Consider the following 27,286-nt stretch of genomic DNA (forward strand, 5'->3'; position numbering starts at 1 on the left):
GCCTTTCCATAAGTGCTCTGCCCATTGCCACAAGCCCTATCCAGATGGGCTAACAGGGCTTGGTGAGATCAAACACATTCAAGGCCTGTGCTGCCTTGACAGTTCTCTTAGCTGTTGCTGCTGCTGCTGAAAAAAAAAAAAAGCATTTATCTTCTAATGCCAGCACCTGTTGCACATAAGAAAGGGACCAGTGGATTGCCTATTTCACATGGGGCCTTCAGCCCCTCACCTGTCTCTGTTGTACAGGTGCCTTGGCCTTCCCCCTATTCAAACTGGGACAACAGGTCTTGGGGATCCTCGTTTCCCTCAGCGGTCTCCAAGTAATCCTGCAACTGTGCAACCTGAACACCAGTCATTTTCTTGGCGGCTGCCCGCTTCCCCCACTTTTTTAGTAGCTGGAACCTCTGTTGCAGCTTAAGCTGCTGCCAAAGCTCTAACAGGATTTTATTAGACCTGCCATCTAATTTCTATCTGCCCTGGCCACAATCAAATCTACCCACATCTGTGTTCAGGTAACCCTGACAGGCCTGTTTCTCTTGTTAGTGGGGGGGGGGGGCGCAAGGGCAGCAGCCCTCACAGCCTTATGGTCCCATGCTGTCATCTGTGTGACCATGTTGATGAGCTGCCCCACATAGGGGCCCAAGATAGCCACTACTAATGACCCAAAAGGGCTGATGAGGTGCTACAGAGAATAAGGTCTCTCATCCCTGCCATAAATACTTCTTCATCTGGCCCACGAGATCTCAGGTTGAAAACAGCATTCTTCATACCTAGTTCTCAGAGGACCTGCTGCAGCTCCACATATGACTGCCACCGACTCACTGCCTCCAGCAAGTCTCCAGCATTCTGCCAGACTGTATGAATGGCAGCCATCACCCATTCTAATAGGGTATGGTCTCCTGGGTTGTCATGGCAGTTCAGAAGATGCTGCCTCAGGGAGGACTGTGTGGTAATGGCAGCCAATTTCTCCATCTCTGTTCCGGAGAGCATGATGCCATCCACCTCCTATGTCCCACAACTGCAGCAACCAGGCTGCCAGGGTCTCGGTGGGTTTCTTCCTGAATTGCACTCCTGAACTCCATCAGCTCTGCCTGGATGAAAGGCCAGACCACAGAGTGCTCAATTACCTGTGGAGGGGGTTGTGCCTGCCCCTGAAACACTCTTGGATGCTGGGTTTTTACCTTCTGGGCAACCACTGGTGGGGCTCTGAGTCTGGAGACAGCAGTTTTAGCCCAAACCTCCTCCTCAAAAGAGGAGTTAGAAACATGTGCTCCCGCCAACTCAGAGCCACTCCACTGGCATAAATGCTACTCCTTCAGTCACCTTTTCTGCTCCTGTGGCTGCCGGCTTTTAGCCTGAAGCTAAAGCTCAAGCTCTTGAACCTGCAGTTGTTTTTCTAACAACTGTCACTGCCAACATTCAGCTTCCAAGGCAAATGCAGCTCACAAATCTGTAATCCCTTCTCCAGAGATTGTTCCAGTTCCAGGTGCCATTAGTGTTCAGCCTGCATCTCACACTGCATTTCTTGAGAGCAGTCGGCCTCCTTCTCCAGCACATGTTCCAGTTCAAGCCATTGCTCATTCTTAGCCTATAGCCTGAACTACAGTTCTCAAATCTGTAACTCTTTCTCCAGGGCTGTAAAAAACACCCAGCCCACAGCACCCAAAAGGACAGCCATGGGGAACCATACACTGGAGGACAATGACCACTCCTATACCCCTCCCTTTAAGGATGTTGGCAGCTCCATACCAGTCTGACCTGAATCCTGCCCATTATGCCAGATGTAATGCCAGTGGCCAAGGCCAGGTGGGTCCACATTGGATTCAGGCAGACAATAGAGAAACTGTGGAGTCAGAAAGCATTGGGCCATTCCTGTCTAATAGACTCTTACAAGAATGGATAAGCAAACAAGCAGGGGAAAACCACTTCTCCGGAAAACAAACAGCAAAATGGCCCCTAATAGTGGCAGGCAGGTAGGCAATCTGCAATCCACCGCCCTAGGAAAAGCACCCATAGCCTTACATAGACTATACAGACATGGCGGTGCCACGTGCTCACCCACTAATTAGCCAAAGCACAAGCGAGCAAGCCTAACAAACCTGTTTTCCCAACAACCATATAATGGTGAAGAAAACCTTACTCTATTTTTACTGCTTGGTCAGAAAACAAAAAACAAAAGGACTAGGTTGTGTTGGCATTCGCTAGGATTCTCAAGGCCTCTCTTTCAGGAGAAGTGTATTCCTCTAAAATTTGTATGAAGAAACCCTAACCCCTAATACTTGACAAGGGTAGTCAAACTTTTTATAAAAACCGCCCACTTTTGCAGTGCTGGTCAACCTAGTCCCTCCTGCCCACTAGTGGGTGTTCCAGCTTTCATGGTGGGCCAATTGCAGTGCCATTTGGTTGCTCTGCTACCACCTACCATGAAAGTTGAAACACCCACTAGTGGGCGGGAGGGACTAGGTTGACCAGCACTGCAAAAGTGGGCAGTTTTTATAAAAAGTTTGACTACCCCTGTGAATGTGAATATATTTGGAGATAGGGCCTTTAAGGAAGGAATTAAGGTTAAATGAGATCATATGAGTGAGCCCTAATCTACCTGACTAGTGTTTTTAAAAGAAGAGGGAGACATACCAGGGATGTGAACACAAAGAGGAAAGACCCTATAAAGATACAACAAGAAGGTGACCATCTGCAAGCCAAGGAGAGAGGCTTCAGGAGAAACCCAATCTGCCAACACCTTGGTCCTGGATTTCTGGCCTCCAGATCTGCGATGTAAATTTCTGCCGTCTAAGCTACCCAGTCAGTGATATTTTCTTATGGCAGCCCGAGGAACTAATAAAAGAGTAATTAAATATTCTGCATGATCTTGGCCCCTCCCTCACCATTGCTGCCTTTACAGCCTGTAAGAGAGACATCATTAGAACAGGATGGATGAGCATTTACTATCCAGCAAAGATGCTCTGCAGTGAGACTTTTGAGAGTCAGCTGAGAGTAGGAGGGAGTCAGGTGTCCATTAAATAGTGATTTATAACAAACTAGCAACAGCTACTAGGTGTGTGGTCACTATTCTGCTATATATATATATATATATCTTGTAATAATATGTGTATGATTATTTATCCAGTAATTTTTAATTTCTTTCCTTAGTTAACTGCTAATAATTTACAAAAGAACTTTATTGGCTACAGTACTGGTTAACAGTGTGCACCTCTGCCTGCTTGGCTGAGCTTATATCTTGTCCCAGCCACTTCCCAGCTGTGTGATTTGGGGCAAATTATATAACCTCCTGTGCCTTGGTTTCTTTGGAGAGAATAGTACCTTTTTTATAGGGCTGTGTGAGAATTACATGAGTTAATATATGTAAAGTTCTTAGAAAGCTATAGTAAATATCTACCTATTAGTATTTTAAAGTGGTCTTGTTTCTGCACATAGATAAGTAATAGCAGAACCGATATACCTACATGCTTCCACCAGGAGATCTGTCACCAGGTGCCAGTCCCCGACTCCCAAAATTTCCAGAATAATGTTAAATTAGAGTAAGCAACCTGAAAGAACAGTAGCCATGAAATCTCAGTGGCTAGCATCATCTAGAGACTGACAGAAGTACAGATTTCTGGGCCCTGAATCCAGATATTCTGATTCACTACCTTGGGCGGGAGCCCAGGCATCTGTCTTGTTAGTAGGCACCTTGGATAATTCTGACACAGGTGGTTCTCAGGACACCCATTAAAATACTAGTCAAAAGGAATTCTTCTATATTCAAAGCTATTGTAGTAAATGTTATAACTTACTAAACGAGTACAGAATAATTTTTATTCTAAAACATTTGAAATGTTTAAATAAAACTTAGGTCAATAATGAGTGTGGCCTGACTGGTGGTAGTGCAGTGGATAGAGCATTGACGTGGGACGCTGAGGACCGAGGTTTAAAACCCCAAGGTGGCTGACTTGAGTGCAGGCTTACCAGCTTGAGCATGGGCTCACTAGCTTGAGTGTGGGATTCTGAACTAAAAAGGTCACTGGTTTGAAGCCCAAGATTTCTGGCTTGAGCCCAAGGTTGCTGGCTTGAGCAAGGAGTTACAGGCTCAGCTGGAGCCCCCCAATCAAGGAACTTATGAGAAGCAATCAATGAACAACTAAACTGATGCAACTATGAATTGATGTTTCTCATCTCTCTCCCTTCCTGTCTCTATCTCTCTCTACAAAAATAAATAAATAAGAATAATGAGTGTGTAAAATTGCTTTTAAAATCATCTAAAAGATCATTTCCGCAGCATTAATAGAGCCACTGGTAAACCTGTAGAAATTCTGTATTGCATGTAGTCCTCAGTTTCTCTGTAGACAGTTTAAAGTTGAGTTATTAAAGGAGAGGGTAAATTATCCAGTACTTCCTTCAGGGTTGTGCATGCCTGTGTGAACTGAGTTGAGGACAGATGGAGAGATATACAATCTAAAGAAATAGCTTACAGAGAAGCACAAAATATGGTGGTTGGAGGAAATGGTCCATTCAATCAGAAAGTAGCAGGCTAGCTATGCAAATTAATTACAAAGCCTTGCACGTAGATGATAATATCTATGAGAGATTTATTTAGGTAGCTGAAACTCCAGAGAAAGGTAAATAATTGAAGAATTTCTGGGTTCTTTTTAGGAGGAGATTCTTATAAGATAGCTGGAGAAAGCTTAGTCTCAAACTGACACTAGGTGTTCAAGCTGGAGTTTGACCAAATAAAATAGTGTTGTCTAAGGTCAGAATGAGGAGTGATTAAGGCCTGACCAGCAGTGTGCAGTGGATATAACATTGACCTGGGATGCTGAGGACCCAGGGTTGAAACCCCGAAGTTGCCAGCTTGAGTTCAGGCTCACCAGCTTGAGTGCGGGGTCACTGGCTTGAGCATAGGATTATAGACGTGATCCCATGGTCTCTGGCTTGAGACAAAGGTTGCTGGCTTGAGCAAGGGGTCACTGGCTCACCTGGAACCCCCCACCCCCATCAAGGCACATATGAGAAGCAATCAGTGAACAACTAAGGTGCCGCAACTATGAGTTAATGCTTCTCATTTAGCTACCTTCCTGTCTGTCTTATCTGTCAGTCTTTCTCTCTGTCTCTCTTGCTAAAAAGAAAAAGAGTGATTAAGGTTGAACTCTGGGATAACTTTAGAGCTGAAAACCCTGATTATTGTGTTACAACAAATTCCTAAGATTACTAAACTCTGTGTACCTATTAATTATAGGACTGCATTTTAAAGCTGGTATTTCTTTCCCAGCGGTCGAGTTGCTGTGTAAGAGAATGGGTGGGGCGATTCCTGGAGCGTGTAGCCTGTGTGCATAGCTCACCTGACACCTGAGTGTTCTGAGGGCATGAGAGGAAGAGTTTCTTAGGTTATCCAGTGATGTTTCTTTTAGGGAAAAAAAAACAACAACATTGACTGGTTTTAACAGAGTTGAGTAAAATAGATAACACTGATAGTGTTTATCTAGATAATTTTCAAGTTGTACTCCTTAAAAATCTTCATGCTGCTTTTAAGATAAAAAGCAATTAGATAACTGTTGGCTCATTGATTCTTTTTCCTTTACTTATAATAACCTCAGAACATTTACTAAGAAATCAAAATTATTGAATTTATACTTGAAGGACTTGTGTATTCTACTAAGATATTTATGAATCTGTGTATATATATTATATAACATAATTTATAGCATAAAAATATCAAGTTATTTCTAAGTCAAAGTGTCTCAACCATATTACTATAACTTTTTCCTAATGTTCAGGTTCAAGTAAACTAAAGTGAATTTTTGAACATATCATTCATTCCTGAAAGAAAAGGCATTTAGTAGGCAAGTGTTTTTGTTTAATTTTTAACTCATTCTCTCTACCACCTGACAGCTTTTTGTGTTATTACCATAGTACCACTTTGTTTGGACAACTGTCTCTAGGAATTAAGGAATTATTGTCTTTCATAGTTAAATATTCCAAGATATTTTAAAATGTCATTTCTCATTATAAAAGCAGCATATTTATCATATAATATTTAAAAACTATAGAAAAGCATAATAGTAAAAAGTCACCCACAATTCCAGTACTCATTGGTAACTACTGTTAAATATCTATTTAACTATCATTAAAACATGACCAACTGCTCATTTGATCTCTCTTTTTCTCTATGTATGGATATATTGCATATACATATGTATGTGTATATATATTATATAAGTACAGATTGGTTATATAGATAGTCACAAGTTTTCCACTTAACATTATAGCATTAACATATTTCTATAGAAGTATTTTTCAAAAACATTAAGGACCACATAGTAGTCTACCTTACATTTTACCAATGTTTAAGATTATTTTCAACTTTTTGCTACTGTAGATAATTTAATCCTTCTTGCATAGAAATATTTTAACTCAACTCTCTTTTAACACAAATTACTAATGGCAGGCCTAGAGTTACTGGCTACAAAGTGAAATCTCTAGAGAACTTGGTACATTTTTCTCAAATTGCCCTCTGGAAACCCACTTGTTAACATGCCCATTAGCCGAGTATCAGCAACTGCTTCACCACACCTTCTTCAAGAGTGAACGTTAACTTCAAAAACAGCTTAGCCTATTTAATACAGAAGTAGGATGTCTTATTGCTTTTAATCTCTCTTCTTTTATCACTGTTGAGGTTGGACATATTTTCTAATGGTGGCTGACTCATAATCTTAAGAAAATAGCATGTTTTTAAAGCAAATTTGTTCAATTCAAACCAGCTATGACAATTCACAGTCACCTTCATTGCATTGACAGCTTCATTGTGATACTAGTTCTCAGCCTTCTAGAATCCATTTAGGAAACTTTGAGAAAAGAAATCTAGTGTTTATTATAATAAAGAACATGGACTGGCTGCTGCTGAGCTCTGCCGTTTAGTCTTGTGTAACTCTGAGAAGTTACTTAACTTCTCTAGGCTCCAGTTTCCTTGAATTTAAGACAGGACTGATAATCTCCAGCATGATTCTTACAATAATGAGATAGCAATTATTAAAGCTTTCAACAAAATATAGCTACTGTTGAACAATGAGAAATGTTCAACAGTATTTGAACAGTTCATTTTATTTAAGCATTTTCTCACTAGAAGAGCAGCACAGATAGATGGTGGGACATTTTTATTGGGGCGGGGAAGGAGGGAAGGTCGCTGAGACATTGCTTGCATTGCTAGCCCAAGAGTGGCCTCAGTCTTGCAGGACACGACAGTACTTACTGGTGCTTAGTATTTTAGGAAGTTGCCCCAGAACTGACAGGATAAATCCTCTCCAACTTCTCCTTCTTTCCCCATAGGGTAAAAGAAAGAACACTACTTCAATATTGCCACTAAGCCTGTGCGATCATTCTAAGTCAATACAAGAAACTGACTTTTCTTTTGTGTGTGAGTGTGTGTGTGTGTGTGTGTGTGTGTGTGTGTGTGTGTGTATTTTTCTGAAGTTGGAAACGGGGAGGCAGTCAGACAGACTCCCGCATGCGCCCAACCGGGATCCACCCAGCATCCCCACCAGGGGGCAATGCTCTGCCCATCTGGGGCGTCGCTCTGTTGCAACCAGAGCCATTCTAGTGCCTGAGGGAGAGGCCATAGAGCCATCCTCAGTGCCTGGGCCAACTTTGCTCCAATGGAGCCTTGGCTGTGGGAGGGGAAGAGAGAGACAGAGAGGAAGGAGAGGGGGAGGGGTGGAGAAGCAAATGGGTGCTTCTCCTGGGTGCCCTGGCCGGGAATCGAACCCGGGACTCCTGCACGCCAGGCTGACGCTCTACCACTGAGCCAACCAGCCAGGGCTGACTTTTCTTTTAACATCATGTTTGTGTGTTCACCTGTCTGTTCAGAGATTTATAAATATAATGTAGATTCTCACTCAAAACTTTTTTTCACCGAGAAGTCCATTCTTAGCCTAATGGCTTTTTGAGACTATAAATAGTTTTTAAAGATTTTAAAAATTAACTTTCAAGTTTTAGATGATATTTAGTCTTCCACACTGACTATGATATACAGGGTGGGGAGGAAGTAACTTTAGAGTTGTGAGTACATGAAACAGAATTTATTTTGTAGTATTATTTATGAATTACTGTACTATTTTCCACATGAACAACTGTAAACCTACTTTTGCCACCTACTTTATACTAGGTGTTCAGCCATGCTGACCAGGTTGACTGCCAGATGCCAGGTTGGCTGACATCACTCCCTGAACTGCTTTCTCTTTCACATTCTTGTGTTTTTCCAGCTGACAGCCGAGAGTGTGGGTGCTGATTCCACCCCCAGCTGCAACTGAAAAGCAAGGTGCAGAAATGTCAGCTATCCTCCGGGAGCTGCTCTGTGTCTCAGAGAAAGCTGCCAACATTGCCCGGGCATGCAGGCAGCAGGAAGCTCTCTTCCAGCTGCTGATAGAAGAAAAGAAAGAAGGAGAAAAGAACAAGAAGTTCGCAGTTGATTTCAAGACCCTAGCTGATGTACTGGTACAGGAAGTTATAAAACAGAATATGGAGAACAAGGTAAGAAAGGTCACAGCCAAGGTAATTGCAAAATGTTTGCCCTTGTGGCTTTGTTCTCTGTTACAGCTGCATATCGTTTCTTTCCCTTCTTCCTCTGAACACGAGCACCTTGGAGTCAAATGAACCACTGGAGTGTTTTTTTACTCCCTTGTTTTGACTACAATATGACTGACATGTTCACTGTAGAAAAATTTAAAAGTAGAGAAAAGCAAATAAAGAAATAAAATCACAATTCTGATAGCTAGAAAGAAACATTTTGGTATAGAACTTTTCATTTATTGAGTTTCTTTTTAATAACAAGTACACATTGTCTGGAAAATAAGCAAATATAAGAATCCTCTTGCCTGACCAGGCAGTGGCGCAGTGGATAGAGCATCGGACTGGGATGCGGAAGAACCCAGGTTCGAGACCCCGAGGTCATCAGCTTGAGTGCGGGCTCATCTGGCTTAAGAAAAAGCTCACCAGCTTGGACCCAAGGTCGCTGGCTCGAGCAAGGGGTTACTCGATCTGCTGAAGGCCCGCAGTCAAGGCACATATGAGAAAGCAATCAATGAACAACTAAGGTGTCACAACAAAAAACTGATGATTGATGTTTCTCATCTCTCTTTGTTCCTGTCTGTCTGTCTCTGTCTATCCCTCTCTCTGACTCTCTCTCTGTCCCTGTAAAAAAAAAGAATCCTCTTATCCCACCACAAGAGGAAACCACAGCTATGTTTTACTCTATATTGTTAGAATGTTTTCCTCTATATGTATATATGTGCATGGCACATATAATTTATTTCAATAGAAATAAGAAAATTCTGTTTTATAACTTTTTAAAAATTTGATACATTAAGTCCTTCCTTTTTAACATAATCATATATCTAATGGTTGTCTTGGTTATGGGTTATGAGTTCTGGAGACTTAAAATCTCCTTTATTCTAGTAGAAAAATATTGTTTGTAACTAACAATAATTGTGATTCTAGCTTCCTTAAGTTGATTGGAGAGGGAACTGTATTAATAAATAGTAATAATAAACAGTAACACTAACAGGCACTTATAAATGCTTACTGTGTGTCAGGCACTGTTCTAAAGGCTTATTTAACTTTCTAACTCTTACAGAAACTTTGTGATGAGCTACTAGTCTTAAATGATTGGTGAGGAAAGACTGGCACAAAGAGCTTAATTTGCCCAAGGTTACACAACAAGTGAATGGCCGGGCCAGTTTTGAACACAGGCCACCTAGCTCCAGAGTCTGTGTTCTTGGCAATACTATATGGCCTTTTACATGACCTAACAATGATATATTTTAGACTTAGAAGGATGGAACTTTATGACAGAAGGCACTATACAATATTGGAATAGTTTTCTAAGAAATTCTCAAAATATTAGGAATTCATTTAGAATCATTTAAGTGAATTCTTGACCACAGGCAGGAAGAGAGAATAAACATCTCTTTGAAATCTCTACAAACCATATGTTTTTGTGCCCTATAACATCTGGCTCCAATACATTGAATGAAGCAAGTTTATTTGTGTTATTAAGATAGTTGGTTACAGCCCTAGCTGGTTGGCCCAGTGGTAGAGCATCCACCCTGTGTGTGGAAGTCCTGGGTTTGATTCCCAGCCAGGGCACACAAGAGAAGAGTCCATCTGCTTCTCCACCCTTCCGCCTCTCCTTTCTCTCTATCTCCCTTGCCCCCTCCCACAGCCAAGGCTCCATTGGAGCAGAGTTGGCCCGGGAGCTGAGGATGGCTGCATGGCCTCCACCTCAGGCGCTAGAATGGCTCCAGCCTCAACAGAGCAACACCCCAAATAGGCAGAGCATCACCTCTTAGTGGGCATGCCAGGTGGATCCCAGTCGGGCACACGTGGGAGTCTGTCTCTCGCCTTCCGGCTTTTCACTTCAAAAAAATACAAAAAAGGCCCTGGCTGGTTGGCTCAGTGGTAGAGCGTCAGCCTGGCGTGCAAGAGTCCCGGGTTCAATTCCCGGCCAGGGCACACAGGAGAAGCGCCCATCTGCTTCTCCGCCCCTCCTCCTCTCCTTCCTCTCTCTCTCTCTCTCTTCCCCTCCTGCAGCCAAGGCTCCATTGGAGCGGGGTTGGCCCGGGTGCTGAGGATGGCTCTGTGGCCTCTGCCTCAGGTGCTAGAATGGCTCTGGTTGCAACAGAGTGATGCCCCGGATGGGCAGAGCATCACCCCCTGGTGGGCATGCTGGGTGGATCCCGGTAAGGCGCATGTGGGAGTCTGTCTGACTGCCTCCCCATTTCCAGCTTCAGAAAAATATTCAATACAAAAAAAATAATAATAATACAAAAAAAAAAAGATAGTTAGTTGCAAAGGATGGTTGAGCAACTGGATTAGAAATACATCAACATCAATTTTTACAGGCTAATATTTGCCCCAAAACATTATAACAAGTTCAGGCAGTTGTTCGTTGATGAGGTATATGCCAGAACTTATGAACGAATAAATGATTTTCGGTTTTGGCTATATGAAATACCTTTGTTTCATGACTTACATCCTGTGCCCTCAGAAACAAGTCCATACACGGGCTTGGGAACTGCACCTCAGCCCGGCTTCTTGCCAGCCCTTGCTGGCATGTACTGTTCTTCAAAACTGAACAAATACCAAGTGGTCATGGGCATTATTAAAGTTATTGGCCATCTGCAAATGACTGGGTTCAGATATTGAAGCATTTCCTTGCTTTTGTTCCCTGAGATTATCACACATATCATAAGTCAGCACATAATTTTGGGAAAAATTATCTTTACTATAGAGAGAGAGCCAAAAGCAATGCATCTGAAAGCTTCTCAGACAAAGATGAGAAAAGATTCTTGCTTAACTCCATTTTCTTTTCATTCTATATTGATGCCTAAATTATTGGTCAATAAAATATTTCCCTTTTTTTTTTTTTTTTTGCTGTCTCACATTCATACCCTGAAAGTGAATGATACCTCCAATAGATGCAGAAAACACACCTGAAAATAAAAACAAAATATGTTATCTTCTAATCCCTACTATACAGTCCCAAGTAATAATTTTGATCAATAATATTAATTTATATAAGCTTCTAGGGTGCTATTTAAGAGAAACAGTTAAAATATTTTCTTTGAAAACATTCTAATACTATTGTCCTTAGTAGATAAATGAAGTTTCTAGAAATATTTCTGCAAACTCAGCAGGACATAAGGAAAGCAGACTTCTATTATGATTTGGAAATTTTATAAGGGCAAAGGTGCAGGAAAATATTAGAAAATTAAGTACTGAACCAACCTAACTTCACTTTTATGTTTACATTAATTTCTGGAATTGTTCATTTCTAAATTTCAGATCTAATTATGCTATTTAATTAGAAATATAAAATGGAAATCTGTTCAGAATTAAACATGTATATGGATTTTATTTTTTTATTGTTATTGGTTTGGTTTGTTGTCATACTCTGAATCATTCAGTTTCCAGGTTTGGGAAAAAAGATTTTTGGAGAAGAATCCAATGAGTTTACTAATGATTTGGGTAAGTTTAAGAATCTTAAGGTATTTTTGCAATTCAATTGTCATATACTATTCTAATTTTCAACTTACATTATAGAAAAAACGGATCCTTGCTAGCTTTTCATGTAAATGACAATATATTTGAATGCCAAGCTTCATTGACTATCAGGCCATTTGACTTAGGGAAATATGGTATTAGAGTTATTTTAAAAATCCACATATAATATTTTAGACATAAATCTATAGCATTTAAATAATATATGACTTAACCTTTGGGAGCTGCATGGTCCTTTGGGAATTTAGTGGAAGTTACAGATGCCCCGGAAAGATGTACGTCTACACAACTATGCAAACAATTTCAGGCCCAAGGTTTACACCTATCTGTGGACCTGCTAGGGAGTCCATGGACCTTGGCTGAGAGTGTAGAGAGCACCCTGGCCCTAAATACTGTGTGATCTTGAGCAAATCACCTCACTTCTCTCTGGTCTCAGAATCTCTGCAAAGGGAGCTGGACTAACTAAAAATGTTCCTTTTAATACTAAGCTTTAAGCCTTATTTAATTAGTTTCCTGTGTGCCAGATTCTCCTTTGATGGACAGCCATGTTCAAGAAAAACATCAAAATCCCCATCCGATTCTTTTCAGAGAAATAAATTATTTTTAGTTTGAGCTTTTTTGTTTGCTTAATGGTAGAAGATTAAAAATAGTGAACTTTAAACACTGATCTTGTGACAAAAAGTTAAACACCTAGAGGCCCATTTATTGTACAAAGGAAAAAACTAATTTCTGGATTAACTCTGGAAAATTTTTTTGTCTCTTTTATGGGGTATGTGTTATGATGCAGTTAGTTCTGTGACACACAGAAGGAAGAGAAATCTCATTTAAGCTTCTTAAGGTTAAAACAAATACCTGTGACTAATTCATAACAAATCCTACACTTAAAATAATATATGTGACTACTTCATAAATAGTTAAATATTTCCCTTATCTAGAATCATAGGGGCAGAAAGGCATTCCACATACCTTCTCCTGAGAAGGGAAGGAGATGGTGGGAGGGGCTGAAACGTGGAGGAGGGGAAGGACTGGGGGATGAGCCAGGAACAGACCGTGCAAGCTTGTAAGGAAAGGTTTGGGTTTTCCTCTCTAGGTGTGATGCGAATTCACTGGAGAATTTTAAGCAAAGGAGTGATGTGATATGACTTGCTCCTTTGAATGATCCCAAGACTTGACTGAGCCCAGAGTAGATACTTAGTAAGTGGCAGCGATTAGTATTATTCTTCAAGTTTAATAGTCTAGTTTAATTTGCATTTAACGACATTTAAGTGAATGTTTCTTGCTGCTTCAGAGCCATCACTGTAATAGGTTGATACCGTGCTTCCCAGACCCTGGTGATCGTATGAATCACCTGGCGATTGTGTGGGTCTGGGGCGGGGCCTCAGGTTCTGAATTTATTTTTAAAAGAACTTTACATTTTGGGTTTTTTTTAAAATTACCGTTTGCATTCAGTATTATTTTGTATTAGTTTCACATGTACAGGATAGTAGTTAGATAATCGTATACTTTACAAAGTGGTCCCCCTGATATCAGTACCCACCTGGCACCATAATACATGGTTATGGCAATATTACTGAGGGTATTCCCTACCAAGGGTAGCCAAACTTTTTATAAAAACCACCCACTTTTGCAGTGCTGGTTAACCTAGTCCCTACTGCCCACTGGTGGGCGTTTCAGCTTTCATGGTGGGCAGTAGCAGAGCAACCAAATGGCGCTGCGAGTGGTCCACCATGAAAGCTGGACTGCTTTACTAGTGGGCGGTAGGGACTAGGTTGACCAGCACTGCAAAAGTGGGCGGTTTTTATAAAAAGTTTGACTACCCCTGCATGCTGTACTTGACCTCCCCATGACTATTTCATAGCTACCAGTTTGTGTGAAGTTCTGAATTTCTAACAAGCTCCCAGGTGGTGCAGATACTGCTGGTCGTTGGAAAGGCTCGCGCAGCTGGGAGTATTTGTTTATATACCTAAAAAGCCCTTAAGTGCTATGTTTTCTTAATATTTAAATTTTCCAAACTCAGTATTTATGTTCTCCATTACTGTCACTTTTTTGTTCCTATGTATTTGCCTATTTTTGCCAGCCTCTTTTTTTGTTGGGAGCTGGAAGCCACATTGGCCAAAGGTCTAAGAAGCTTGTTTAAAGTGATGGTAAAGCGCTTGGTCTTGGTAAACTGTGGTGTCACTGTGGGGAGTAGCTTTGTTTACATCCTGATTTGCGGTGTTTCACAGGATGTATAGTCATATAGTTTTACTACATTTAAAGATTAGTATACTTCATCTTAGTACTTGACTGAGCATGAACAATTTTTCATTGAAAGTAGCATCATAGAAAAGGTAGAGGCACTACAGAGCATTGACAAAACCATCATTACTTTCAAAAACATATTCAGACACAACAGGGTAACTGTAAGCCCGGTGGCCGAGGCCAGGCAGGTTCACACTGAATTCCTGGCAGACGGTAGAGGAACTGCAGACCTGGAAAGCGTTAGGCCATTCCGTTTATTGGAGGTTCGCAGCGACAGGCAAGTGGATAAACAAAGGAAAACCTCTTTTTGCAGTGGAGGGCAAGGGATCAGGAAAACCACTCCTCATGGTGGTGGCTGAGGGAATCAGGGAACCACACCTGCAGTGGCAGAGAGCGAGCTGGGAAGAAAGCACCCATAGCTTTTCATAGGGACATACACGCGGCTTTATGCCACGTGCTCACGCACTAATTGTATAAAGCGCTTGCAGCGGGGAAACCAAGGAACAAGCCTAACACAGCTGTTTTCCCCACAGTAACCTATGTATAGTAAAAGGCAAAAAAACATAAACAAAAGATTTGGTATTAAGGACTCAGGATCCAGGGGTTCTTAACTTGTCCATGAGGCCCCTTCAACTGGATACAAAATTATATGTATGTGCATGTGCCCATGTGGGCATTTTTCTGGGGAAAACATTTAATTCCTGGAACTCATCCCTCACCATTCATATTAAGTGCATGAGTGGCCACGGGGCATCTGTGACGTTATGATGCCCTCGGACCTCAACGTGATTCTGCAGTCGGCCAGGTTAGGAACCACTGATATGAATGTATTGCCCTTTCCTAGTCTAAGTGCACAGCTTTCTCCTTCCCACCCCCCTGTTGTTCTTTCTCCCCCGAAACTCTTGAGATGTAATGACTTTTAGTTTGCTTTCGCTTTAGGAGAGAAGATTACCTTAAGACTGTGCCCAACAGAGGAAGAAACAGTAGAGCTCCTTAGCCAAGTCCTTAATGGGAACAAGTTGGCATCTGAAGCATTAGCCAAGGTTGTTCATCAGGATGTTGCCTTTACTGACCCAACTCTGGATTCAGTAGAGATCACCATTCCACAGGACATTCTGGGAATTTGGGTGGATCCCATAGGTAAGTAGAGGCTAATGTGTTTGCTTTTATTCTTTTGTTTTTATTAGTATCCTTTTGGCTTAGAAAAATAAAAATTGAGGATAGTTTAACTCTCCTGGAAGTTAAAAAAAATTTTTTTTTAATTTTATTGAGAAAATTAACTTTAACAGGGTGACATTGATCCATAAGAGTACATAGGTTTCAGGTGAACATTTCTATAGCATTTGAACTGTTGATTACGTTGTATACCCATCACCCAAAGTCAAATTATTTTCCGTCACCTTATATTTCTCCCTCTTTACACCCTTCCCCCCACCACCTCTCCTCAAGTTTAAAATTCTTAAAGTTTTAAATGATATATGAAAAGTGTAAGTGATATGTTGTTTATAAATAGGTGTATATCTATGACATAAGAGATATGTACAAACAAGTGTTTATAGTATCTCTATGTGTTCTCACATACATACACACACACAAAGCTGAATTAACTCATCTTTGAAAGACTTCCGGGGCCAGACTGCTGAACACGAGAGAAGAGTGAAGAGAGAGCAGCTCTGCCCACTTGAGCACACACGCCAGTCACGGGGCGCTCTGCCCACTTGAGCGCACACGCCAGTCACGGAGCGCTCTGCCCACTTGAGCGCACACGCCAGTCACGGGGCGCTCTGCCCACTTGAGCGCACACGCCAGTCACGGGGCGCTCTGCCCACTTGAGCGCACACGCCAGTCACGGGGCGCTCTGCCCACTTGAGCACACACGCCAGTCATTGAGCGCTCTGCCCACTTGAGCACACACGCCAGTCACGGAGCGGTCTGCCCACTTGAGCACACACGCCAGTCACGGAGCGCTCTGCCCACTTGAGCACACACGTCAGTCACGGAGCGCTCTGCCCACTTGAGCACACACGCCAGTCACGGAGCGCTCTGCCTCAGCAGACATTTGCATATGGGAATGCACACCAGAGCTTCAGATTTTCAAGGAGAAACTACAATTCAGGTTTTTTAAATGAGATCTTTTCATTTTTAACCACTGTCTACTAATTCAATTAAATAAACAATCAAAACCACTGTACATGTCAAGAGCTAAATATGACTCATGAGCAGTCAGTCAGTAAAGCCCTATAAACTTTACCCATTATTATTATATTAATTATTATTATTATTTTGGATCATGATAGTGATAGAACCAAATCTGTAGCCCATTGTTTTAAAAGTTTGGGCCTCATCTCAAAGATGCTATAAATACAAATGCCTAGGTATTAATTTTCAGTAGTTCCTTTCTTTTCTTTCCCACCTGCCTGGCATACCCCACCCAATACAACTGGCACCGTTCGTTATGCTGTTCAGCAAACCCCTGACCCTCCCGTCCTACAAGCACATTAACACGACTTGATAGAAATGCCTTCAATCATTTAGGAGTTACAGAACATTCAGTCCATGGATTCTAAATGCAACCTAAGACTCTCTCCCAGGACTTTTTATCCACATCAGTTAAGATTTCTGAGGACAGGGAGCTCCATTTCTGGTTCTGCCCTGAACTGACTCCGTTAGTGAGCTCCCTCAGTTCTTTACCCAGCATGCCCTGTGCTGGGTAGCACTCACTCTCTGTTGGCAGTCACCTGCTGACATGTGCATCTCCTGAAAGAAATTTAGTGCTTCAGCTTCTTTTTCCCAAGAGCCCCAGTAATAATTTTTCCTTTTGTGCCTCCAGAATTGTATCTTTCTCCCTAATTTCAGTGACCAAATAAAAAGTAATTTCACCCCGTACAGATTCACTACACGGGGGCTTTCCCATCCATATTGGACTTGTCCTCTGATTAGTATAGCAAGAGCTCTAAAAAAGTCTCATCGCTTGTCTTGAGTTATTAGCTTTAAATGCTTTTGATGTGATGATTGGTTGAGTGCTTATTATACGCAAGGTGCTATGCTAGAAGCCACAGGGACCATAGACATGTCCTCTCCCTTCAAGTTCCCATATAATCAGGAAAATCAAACACAAGTAGCTTAAAAGTGAATTACAAGTGGTCAAATACAAGTGACACCCAAATGTAAAACCCAACTGGTTACTATCCTAGTCTGTTCGGGTTGCTATGACAAAATACCATGGACTGGGTAGTTTAAAAACAACAGAAATGTATTTCTTACAGTTCTAGAGGCTCTAAATCCAAGATCAAGGTGCCAACATGGTTAGGGAAGGGCTGTCTTCCTGGTTCATAACCAGTACCTCACTGTGTCCTTACATAGTGGAAGGGACTAGGTATCTCTCCGGAGCCTCTTTTATAGGCACTAGTCCTGTTCATGAGGGTTTCACCAAAGGCCCCACTTATTAATACCATCCCTTTTGGGAGTTAGAATTTTAAAAGGACACAAACTTTCAGGCCATTAGCAGTAATTATATTAGAAGAAAGAAATGATATACAACAAAGTTTATAGATGTATTCATTATTATTTTCTAAATAATCATTACCCGAATCCAAACAAATTTGCTTCATTTTCAGATTCAACATATCAGTATATAAAGGGTTCTGCTGACATTAAATCTAACCAAGGAATCTTCCCCAGTGGACTTCAATGTGTCACCATTTTAATTGGTGTCTATGACATACAGACAGGGGTGCCCCTGATGGGAGTCATCAACCAACCTTTCGTATCACAAGATCTAAACACACTCAGGTAAAAGATGAACACTTTTGTTATAATACTGTTTTTAGAATTTACCACCTTAGCTTTGCTTATTGTCAAGATTAGCATTCCATATGACACTCCTATGACTTAGTATGTTGGGTGTTCCTACTAAAAGTCTACATGTTTGAATTAAAATTCTTTTATTTGGCCTACTTTTATTGGCATAATTTTATTTGGGGCTAGGTACATACTGGTAGAAACTTTAAAAAGAAATTGTGTCTTGAAGAAATCACTGTTTTGCATTTGGAATATAGAATCTATTCAAAAACCAGATGAATAGAACAGTGGTGACACTGCCTTCTAATACATTTGGAATAAGAGAGATGTTATTATATAGCTAGTTGAACTTTTACACAATTTTAAAAGAAACTCAAAACAAAATGCAAAGATTATTCAATGAAAAGATAAGTAGTTATGGCCAGGATCAGAACCAACTGTGGGGTGCTGGCCCTGTGAATGTGTCATCCTCCTTCCTCCTCACCCTTCCATGGACTCCTGCTCCGGGCAGAGAGGACAGCCAGTGGCCTCCAATCCCATGGCCTGGGCTTTGGAACTTGACCCCAGGGCATAGCAGAGTCCAAGAGAAAGGAAGCAGCTCTTCTCCTGTGGTTCCCATTTTTTTATTGAAGTAGGTCATATTGTTCAATTTGTATTGGACTACATAGTTTTTTTAAGATTTTTTTTTTTAGAGTTTTATTTATTCATTTTAGAAAGAGAGAGAGAGAGAGAGAGAGAGAGAGAAAGAAAGAATTGGGGGAGGAGCAAGAAGCATCAACTCCCATATGTGCCTTGACCAGGCAAGCCCAGGCGACCTCAGCATTCCGCAGGTCAGGCAGGACTACATATTTTTAAATAACCTTTGAATTGCTTTAGGCAATCACTTGCTCTTTAATAGTCATAAACTACACCTCTGGAATTCTGACATTTTTTCTCTACCTCTGCCTTCTTCCAAGCTGAAAATGTGTTTATCTTTAAAAGGTCATTAGCAATTTAAGAGAACTGGGGCTGGATGCAGACACAATCATGGCGTAGAAGTGCTTGACAAAGTAGTTAGTGGCCCAGATTCTGGAGTAATAACTTGGATTCCTACACTTCCATTCTCTAAGCCTCAGCTTCCTCTTTTGTAAATAGAGTAAGTTACTCAACATACACAGTAAATTAAACATTGAGGAATGATACGCGCAATTATTTTTGTTGCTAGAAATAATGAGTCCATCTTTCTTGGTGTTAATGCTGAAGTGGAGCTTGAGACTAAGACAATGGAAAGGCGTTAACAAGTGAAGAAAAACTTGTAAGGGTTGTAAACGACTTGCAGATTGAAAAGACAGATTATCTGTTCATCATTTTACTTATTAAACCTTAAATGCCAAAAGTGGCAGTGAAATGTTGCTGTGTTCCTGGAGGCATGGCAATGCCACCAATATTTTAATACTGCCCTCGGTGGATGGGACGAGGCTGTAAAACTTCAGCATTCCTAACCTGCAGCAACACAGGCAGCTGCATGCAAAGAACTAACTCTCAGAAATGAATTAGCTACCTGGTAGCTATTTCTAGGCTTGGGAATTGAGACTCATTACATTAAATATTTTTTTATATAAAGTTGGAAAGCGCCTGACCTGTGGTGGCGCAGCGGATAAAGCGTCGACCTGGAATGCTGAGGTCGCCGGTTCAAAATCCTGGGCTTGCCTGGTCAAGGCATGTATGGGAGTTGAAGCTTCCTGCTCCTCCCCTTTCTTTCTGTCTCTCTCTCTCTCTCTCCTCTCTAAAATGAATAAATAAAGTCTTTTAAAAAAAGTTGGAAAGCAACATGAATAATAAAAACCAAATGTGATCACTTACCTCTATAAACTGAAAGTTCTCTTTCACAGGTGGAAAGGACAGTGCTACTGGGGCCTTTCTTACATGGGAACCAACATCTATTCACGCCAGCCCCCCAGCTCTAAAGGAAATGGCAGCGAACCTCGGAGCCAGCTGACTGAGAACACTAGTTCCCAGGCTGGATCTGCTCACCATTTCTCAGCTGTCATTAGTACAAGTGAAAAGGAGATCATCAAAGCCGCACTGGCACGTGTGTGTGGAGATCGCATATTCCGGGCAGCTGGGGCTGGTTACAAGAGCCTGTGTGTTGTCCAAGGCCTTGTTGATGTTTACATCTTTTCAGAAGATACCACATTCAAATGGGACTCTTGTGCTGCTCATGCCATTCTCAGGGCCATGGGTGGGGGAATGGTAGACTTCAAAGAATGCTTGGGTAGAAATCCGCAAACGGAGCTTGATTTGCCGCAGTTGGTGTACCACGTGGAGAACAAGGGTGCGAGTGGGGTGGATCGCTGGGCCAACAAGGGCGGACTGATTGCATACAGATCAAGCAAGCAGCTGGAGACATTCCTGAGCCTCCTCATGCAGAACCTTGCCCCTGCAGATGCACACACTTAGATGAGCCTTTTCCTCAGTGTACTCGTAAACCAGACTGTGAAACTCTATCGCTCATCTCTGTCGTTTAAAGACAGCTTAGTCCTGTCGGTGGTCAACACTCACCTTCCTCTTTTGGGGAGCATTTTTCCATTATGTGTTCATAATATTAATTTCAATAAATAAATGACATTCATGCAACAATAGTGTGAAATTCCTAGAGTGAATATTGTGCTCTCGGTGTTGCTTGAAACATTTTAATAATGTAGTGAAGAAAGAGGAGGAAATTCTGCCCAGTGAGTAAATCTCCTCTAAACATCCAACTGATAAGTAAAGTGTTCCTGAAATATTACGGAGAGTGCAAGGCAGACGAGGGACAGAGGGCGCTTATGTTTTGTTTCCTGTCTTCAAGGGAAAGTCTACAGATTTAGCCTTTGGCAGAACATTTGGAATTGTGAATCTGATACATAATTTAGCCAAGTTCATGTACTTTCAACAGTATTCTTACATTTGTTATAAGAATGAAAACCTGGAGCCTCCTGCCACCCCACCTCACCCACACACATAGTGGTGGGATTCAAATAATTTAACAACCAGTTCTCTGCTCTAATGACTGTTTTAAATATATCAAAAGTTAGTTTATTACTTCATGCATTTAATACTTAAATAAGAACAATAAAAGAGGTACACAAAACTAGGTTATGTTATAAGAAAGGGTTTCATTTAAAATATTAATAAAAAACATTAAGTAATACCTGACAAAAAACAATAAAGCTGTTTTTTAAGATATTTCTTGATTGACATCCTCACTTGCCATTTTTTTCACCTATGGACGGAATAAACATTACTATGGGCGCTTAGAATACGCTGCTACGCAGATGAACGTTAAACAATGTAAATTTGTGATTTCCACATTGGGCAGCTGCCCAGGCGCCCACCTTGGAGAGAAGCCTGGTTCCAAGTGCCATTTTAACAACTGATTCATCAAACTGAACAAAAAATTAGGTATCGGTTCTGCAGAACTGGTGCGAACTGGCTGAATCCCACCACTGCCCACAAACATATACTTACTCTCTCACCCTCTTTCACACTCACACTCTCACACTCTTACCTAGACTCATACCCTCCCTCTCTCTAATTCTTTCACTAATCCTCTCCATGCACACTTGATTTTGGTAGGTAAGGTAGAAGGGCATAGAGTAGAGGTTTCTGCAATTTTTGCATATGCACTACACTTCAAAAACTGGAGGTTGACACAGGACTAAGGCTGCTGGTAGAGTTCTTCATTCCCTGAGGAACCCACGTCTCCGGACCTGAGCCTCTTCTCCCTTCCCTCGTCCACACACATATCCGGCAACAGAGCGCAGTCCTGGAGAAAGTGGGACAACAGTCACACACCTGATGACCCGTGTCAGCTCTCCGATCAGCTCTGGACAACACCCACCACCCTAAATGACAAGGGGTATTTTCCTAAGTAGAAATTGTACATGGATCTTGAAAAAAAAAACCCTAAGAAACAAAAAGCCAGAGGTAGAGTTAAATATATAGCCCTTGTGTCTACCAGCACCCCTTCTAGATCACTTCCTATTCTCCTTACCAGCCTTGGTAGGAAGGTAGTGCTGCCATCCAGAGGCATCAAATCTCAGCTCCAACTTTCCATCTTGCGCCCTCTGGGGGCCAAAGTACGTTTCTGCATCTTTTTTCCCCCCACAGTTACAAACGAATGAAAGCAAGTCAAACTTTTTCTAATAGTAAGATTCAAAATGTTGTTTAGTGATAAGGTTATAGGTTTTAAAGCCTAAATTGTGCTTTGTGGTTGATTATGGGCTCTTAAGCGGTACAGGGGTGGGCAAAAGTAGGTTTACAATTGTGAGTGAAAGTTTATTCTTGTATTGTTACTTTTTAATTATTGTGTTATTTTTTTGGATTACAAATGTAAATCTACTTTTGCCCACGTTTGTATATTCTCACCATATAATGTTTAATTTCACAGGTATTTAAGTCAGTGTGTTCATTCCTCATAAAACACATTAAAATGAAAACCCAGTAACTAGTCTTCTTCCCTGATATACATCAGAATGGAGAAACAATATGTTTCAATAAAAAGTTTTTGATGTCTATACAAACATTTTAGAATATGTAAATTATCAATAAAATGCAGTGAAAAAGAAACAAGCCCCCAAATGCCCTTCAATATGTTCTAAACAGTTAGTTTGTCGGCTTACCTGCTCTGAGTCTCCCTGCCTTTGCTCCAGCCACACTGCCTTTCTCGCTGTGCCCTGAACTTGCCGGGCATGCTTCCTCCTCCTCCTCAGGACCTTTGCACTAGCTGTGTTCTCTAACCAGAAAGCTCTTCTCTAGACATTGGCATAGTTCCCTCCTTCATCTCCATCAAAACTGCTCCAATACCACTATGTCAGTATGAGCTTTGCTTATCACTCTGTGGCAACCCATATTCCCTGAGTCATCCCAGCTTTCCTTTCTCTTTCTCTGCTTTTCTCTCCATGTCACCTGTGGCCTGCTGATACCAGATACACTTTGTTATGTCTGTCTCCCCACTCTGGAGTGTTTGCTCCACCAGAGAAGGGATTTTCATATATCGTGAGCTCCATTGATTAGAAAAGTGCCTGGGCACAGAAAAAGTATTAAGAAAATGCTGATTTAATGATTAGTGAACTGGGCTCAGAAACTGGATAAGAATTAATGTGCATTATCAACAACTTTACTTCTAGCCTTTTCTTTTCTTTTCTTTTCTTTTTTTTTCAGAGAATGAAAGAGAGAGGGCTGGGAGTATGCCAGGAGTATGCAGGATTAAGAGTTTCTTCCCTTTACCCATTTAAAAAAAAAAAAGGAAAAGAAAAAAAGAACCATATCTGGGTTGGCTTCATGGCTTTTGAGACTTTTGCAGTTGCTGAAGTCTCCTTACTCAGAAGGGCACCAGGCTTGGTTCTGCTATTTTTCATCTTGAACTTCTTAAAATTTTCATCTTTGAACTTGTAAGTTGAAAGGACATTAAAGCATGCGAGTGAGTGGAGGCGTGATGTTCACTGAGTGTCTGTCCTGTTTCCCTGCAGCCCCACCTATTCACATAGGTTTCACGGTGCTTGGTGAGCACAGATCCTGCAGACCCCCAATGCCCGGGAGTTCAGTGACACCCAAAGCCAAGACAAGGTGATTGTGCTACATGTATGACTGAGTGGGTGTTCTCAGTCCCCAAGAACCAGAACTTGGTCACATGCAACCAGAAGGCAATGCATCTAAGAAACATCGATGCCCAGGGAAATCTATCACACCCTTTCTTGGTTGTGCTACTTTCCTGGGTTAAGCAGATCACGTAGGCTGAAAACGATGGCATGGAAGGAACGATAGGGCACGTAATTCCTCCTCTTTCCAGCGCTGCACTGCCGGAAGCTGAAGCTAGGGAAGGTTGGCAGAATGCATGTGTATCAAGAAGCGAAATAAAAACAGTTCAGTTAGTTTGCTGCACTGCCCCCACTGTTCTGGTAAGAATGACATATATGCCCACATATGAGCTATAAAAAGTGGATTGTGTCATTTTGGTGATTCCACGTATGAGCTAAATGCTCTAATATGTATATCTTACCCTTGAGAGTGGCATTGTGCAATATAAAGATGAATGAATGACACTAAGGAGCAAATAATGCCATCACAGTTTGAGAGAGAGAGAGAGATGGTGAAAGAAAAGGAAACGCTTTTTACCTTAGTATCTTTAGCGGCCCCTTTCCTTCTGCTCTCTGGTCAGGGGCCCCCCATTTTCATTTTGCCCGGATGGCTTCCAGTTATGTAGCTGTAAGGCCAGCAGTCATGGCCATTATGGCCAGCACATACAGGCTCCCATTAGATTTGGGCAGAAGGTAAAGAAACAGTGGAGTCATTCCTTTATTCTAGCCTTGCAACCGGCTGGCGAGTAAACACACAGAGGGTTCCAAAACCCACTCACATGTTCTCTGGTTCTAAAACCAGTCTCCTTTTCCAGTTTTTCCTAGAATCAAAGGCCCCCACCAGTCTCAGCCACCTCTGGTTCCCCATCTGCACGCCTTCTCCCTCCCTTCTCATCTCTGCACAAACTGGCTTCTCCTTCAGCACCCTGCCCTCATGGCTTCCTTCTTCTCCTTTTTCCTTCTTCTTAAAACTTTTTGGCACAAAAACTCCTCCTCTAGCCACATTAGCATAACAGCGGCCCTTCCCAAGCAGGAAGGTAATGAGCAGTTTCACAGATCGCATATCTGGGCAGCCATTTTTAACAATAAAAGTGAGCAAACTTAGAAAATACAGATTTTACAAACTCATTTGCCCAACAGTAGCCAATCCTGAATCGGTCCTATTTCCACTTCTAATATCACTGTTTTTTGTCCTATCTGAATTTTTGTCATATTTTCTGGTCAGGTCCAAATCCAGCCCACTGGTGAGCTAGGACTACCCCAACTAAAAGCTGAAAGATTTTTCAGTTATTGGAAAACCAAAAGGATAAGAGAACCCCAGAGTGTGTTTCACCCACGTTTCTAACCTGGTAAGTGAGCTGGCCCTTTAGACTGGAACATCTCACGACAGTTCAGCATATTCAAATGTTTCCTGTAAACTGTTTTTTCTTTGAATTTCTATAAGAATTATTTGAGCCAAATGGATGACATGCCAGGAAACATGATTGCAAATGCTCTCTCAACACTCTCCACCAGGTGTCTCCAGCAGATCTGCACAGGCCTGTAGGTAACGTTAAAGGCAAACTGTGGCAGCGTTCTTGTCTTGACTAACTTCTTCCAATGGGTCACTTTTAATCTACATCATGTTTTAAATACACTTTCCTTAAATAACTTATTCCTTTTGTTGTGTTTTACATTTAAATAACTTATTCCTTTTGTTGTGTTTTACATTTCCTTTTGTTGTGTTTTACATTTTCTTTTCATTACATGCTTCTTAACTGGAAGACATGGAAAGGTAAAAAGGAGAAAAATTCAATATCCAGACACTACTATTGTTAATATTTTAGTCAATTTCACTAGAGTTGCTTTTCTTTTGAGCATAAAAGAATGAAAATTTGAGCCACAGAATGGAAGGAAATATTTGTAATATATACCCGGACTGAATCCAGAAGGTATAAAGGACTTCTATAAATTAACAAGGAAAGGAGAGAAAGCCCAATATAAAAATGGCCACATGAGGAGAGTGACGTCATGGAAATGGCGCCGTGAGCTGCGCGTCCGACAGCTCTCCCCTAAATCACAACAAATTTATCAACTAGAAACAGAAAAATCTATCCTCGGAGCATTCCGGAGTTCCACACAAACTGATAGCAAAAGGACTGTTATCACTTGAATCTGAGAAACGAGGGTGTGGAGGAAACTACCGCAGAGACGTTCATTCAAGCCGCGAGGAAGTGAGCCTGTGGTGAGTTAGCCCACACTCGGGAGCCGAGCCGCCGCGAGCCAAGCCGCCGCGAGCCGAGCCGCCGCGAGCCGAGCCGCCGCGAGCCGCGGGGCGCGCGCCCGGTCCGGTTGCAGAGTGAGCACCGCTTACGTTCCCAGTGGCCCGCGCACTACGAGTGAGAGTCGCCAGCCACCGGTGCCCGGAGCACCCCATTCGCGCGTGTGCCCTGGGCATTCCATGCGTCCAGAGCGCCCTACTGGCCCGCACACCCAGGGGGCCCCATTATCCTGCGCCTGGTGCGATCCAGCCGCCGGCGGCAGGGCGAGCGGGAGAGGCTTGGGAGATTCTCTCCGTGGGCGGGGCACCTCACCCAGCCATTCAAGCTAACAATCAAGCGTTGGGGGAGGGGCGCGCGCAGGCAGCCTAAAATACCTTTGGGAGCACAGCTGCGACCCAATCACTGAAATTAGCTTAACCCATGAAATCTGCGCACCCTCGGTTCTAATTGATAAGATCTCTCTCAGTTCAGCGATTCAAGACAAGAGGCGTGATATTTTTTAGTGCCTCTCGCTAAAGGGGCGGGGGCAACTTCTGATTGATAGAGCCTCCATATTCAGGGATAAACGCTAACAAGAAGGACTTGGCAGATAATAAGATCTATACTACACTAGTCGCAAGCAGAGACTAGTGCCTCTTCTTCCCAGCAAAAACAGGCTACAAAGTGTGGAAAGCCTGGGTTGAGAGGTCCAACTGAATGATAGGTGCTGAACAGTCACCTTGACAACAATTGACTCCCACCCCCGCCTGATTACACTGGATCCAGGCCCTGACTGCCAGAGCCTTTCCCAAAGCTTTGCACTGAGTGGGGATAGAGTGGGGATTTCCCAGCTCTTTGAGCCTCTTACTCCCCAGGCAGAAGCAGTTGCAGCCTTATAGCTGGATCACCAGGCTGCTAATTCAGAAAGGGGGGACTAGGAGAGAGAATCCAGGAAAGCAAACTCTCTCATCATTGGACCCTGCAAATGCCAACAAGCCTTGACTACCAGCAAGACTAAAGCCAATTATATGACATTGCCATAGAATCCCATCAACTGCAAATTCCTACCTAAGTGTGACACAGGGGCAGAGCCTGGGGTACAGAGTCACCGACCAGGAAGAGGGAGAGAAAAGAATAAGGAAGAAGTTAACCTCTCAAAATCAAGAAAAATCCACAGACTTTACAACTTGTTCCACTAATTCTTTTGTTGTTGTTGTTGTTTGTTTCTTCTATCTTATTGCCTTTATTTCCTCCACCTCGGTCCTTCTATTCTCTGCCCATCTTATGCTTCCCTTTTCTTGAACTACACTACCCATGAGTGTTACATTTTATTTCTCTTCTTCATCCTCACCCTCCTTT

At 42.1% G+C, this 27,286-nt stretch overlaps 1 protein-coding gene across 1 annotated transcript in view; it reads left to right on the top strand.

Moving 5' to 3' along the window:
* Window positions 1-20,711, top strand: part of INPP1 (inositol polyphosphate-1-phosphatase) — a 47,078-nt gene extending 26,367 nt beyond the window's left edge. Inside the window, exons 2-6 of the mRNA XM_066345991.1 lie at window positions 8,253-8,520; window positions 11,955-12,015; window positions 15,229-15,429; window positions 17,907-18,081; window positions 19,962-20,711. Coding sequence (XP_066202088.1) covers window positions 8,317-8,520; window positions 11,955-12,015; window positions 15,229-15,429; window positions 17,907-18,081; window positions 19,962-20,529 — 1,209 coding nt within the window. The 5' untranslated portion in view covers window positions 8,253-8,316 and the 3' untranslated portion in view covers window positions 20,530-20,711. The remainder of the gene's footprint in view (window positions 1-8,252; window positions 8,521-11,954; window positions 12,016-15,228; window positions 15,430-17,906; window positions 18,082-19,961) is intronic.
* The last annotated feature ends 6,575 nt before the right edge of the window (window positions 20,712-27,286 follow it).

This window comes from Saccopteryx leptura, chromosome 7 (genome assembly GCF_036850995.1).
Source record: "Saccopteryx leptura isolate mSacLep1 chromosome 7, mSacLep1_pri_phased_curated, whole genome shotgun sequence".
Classification (NCBI taxonomy): domain Eukaryota; kingdom Metazoa; phylum Chordata; class Mammalia; order Chiroptera; family Emballonuridae; genus Saccopteryx; species Saccopteryx leptura.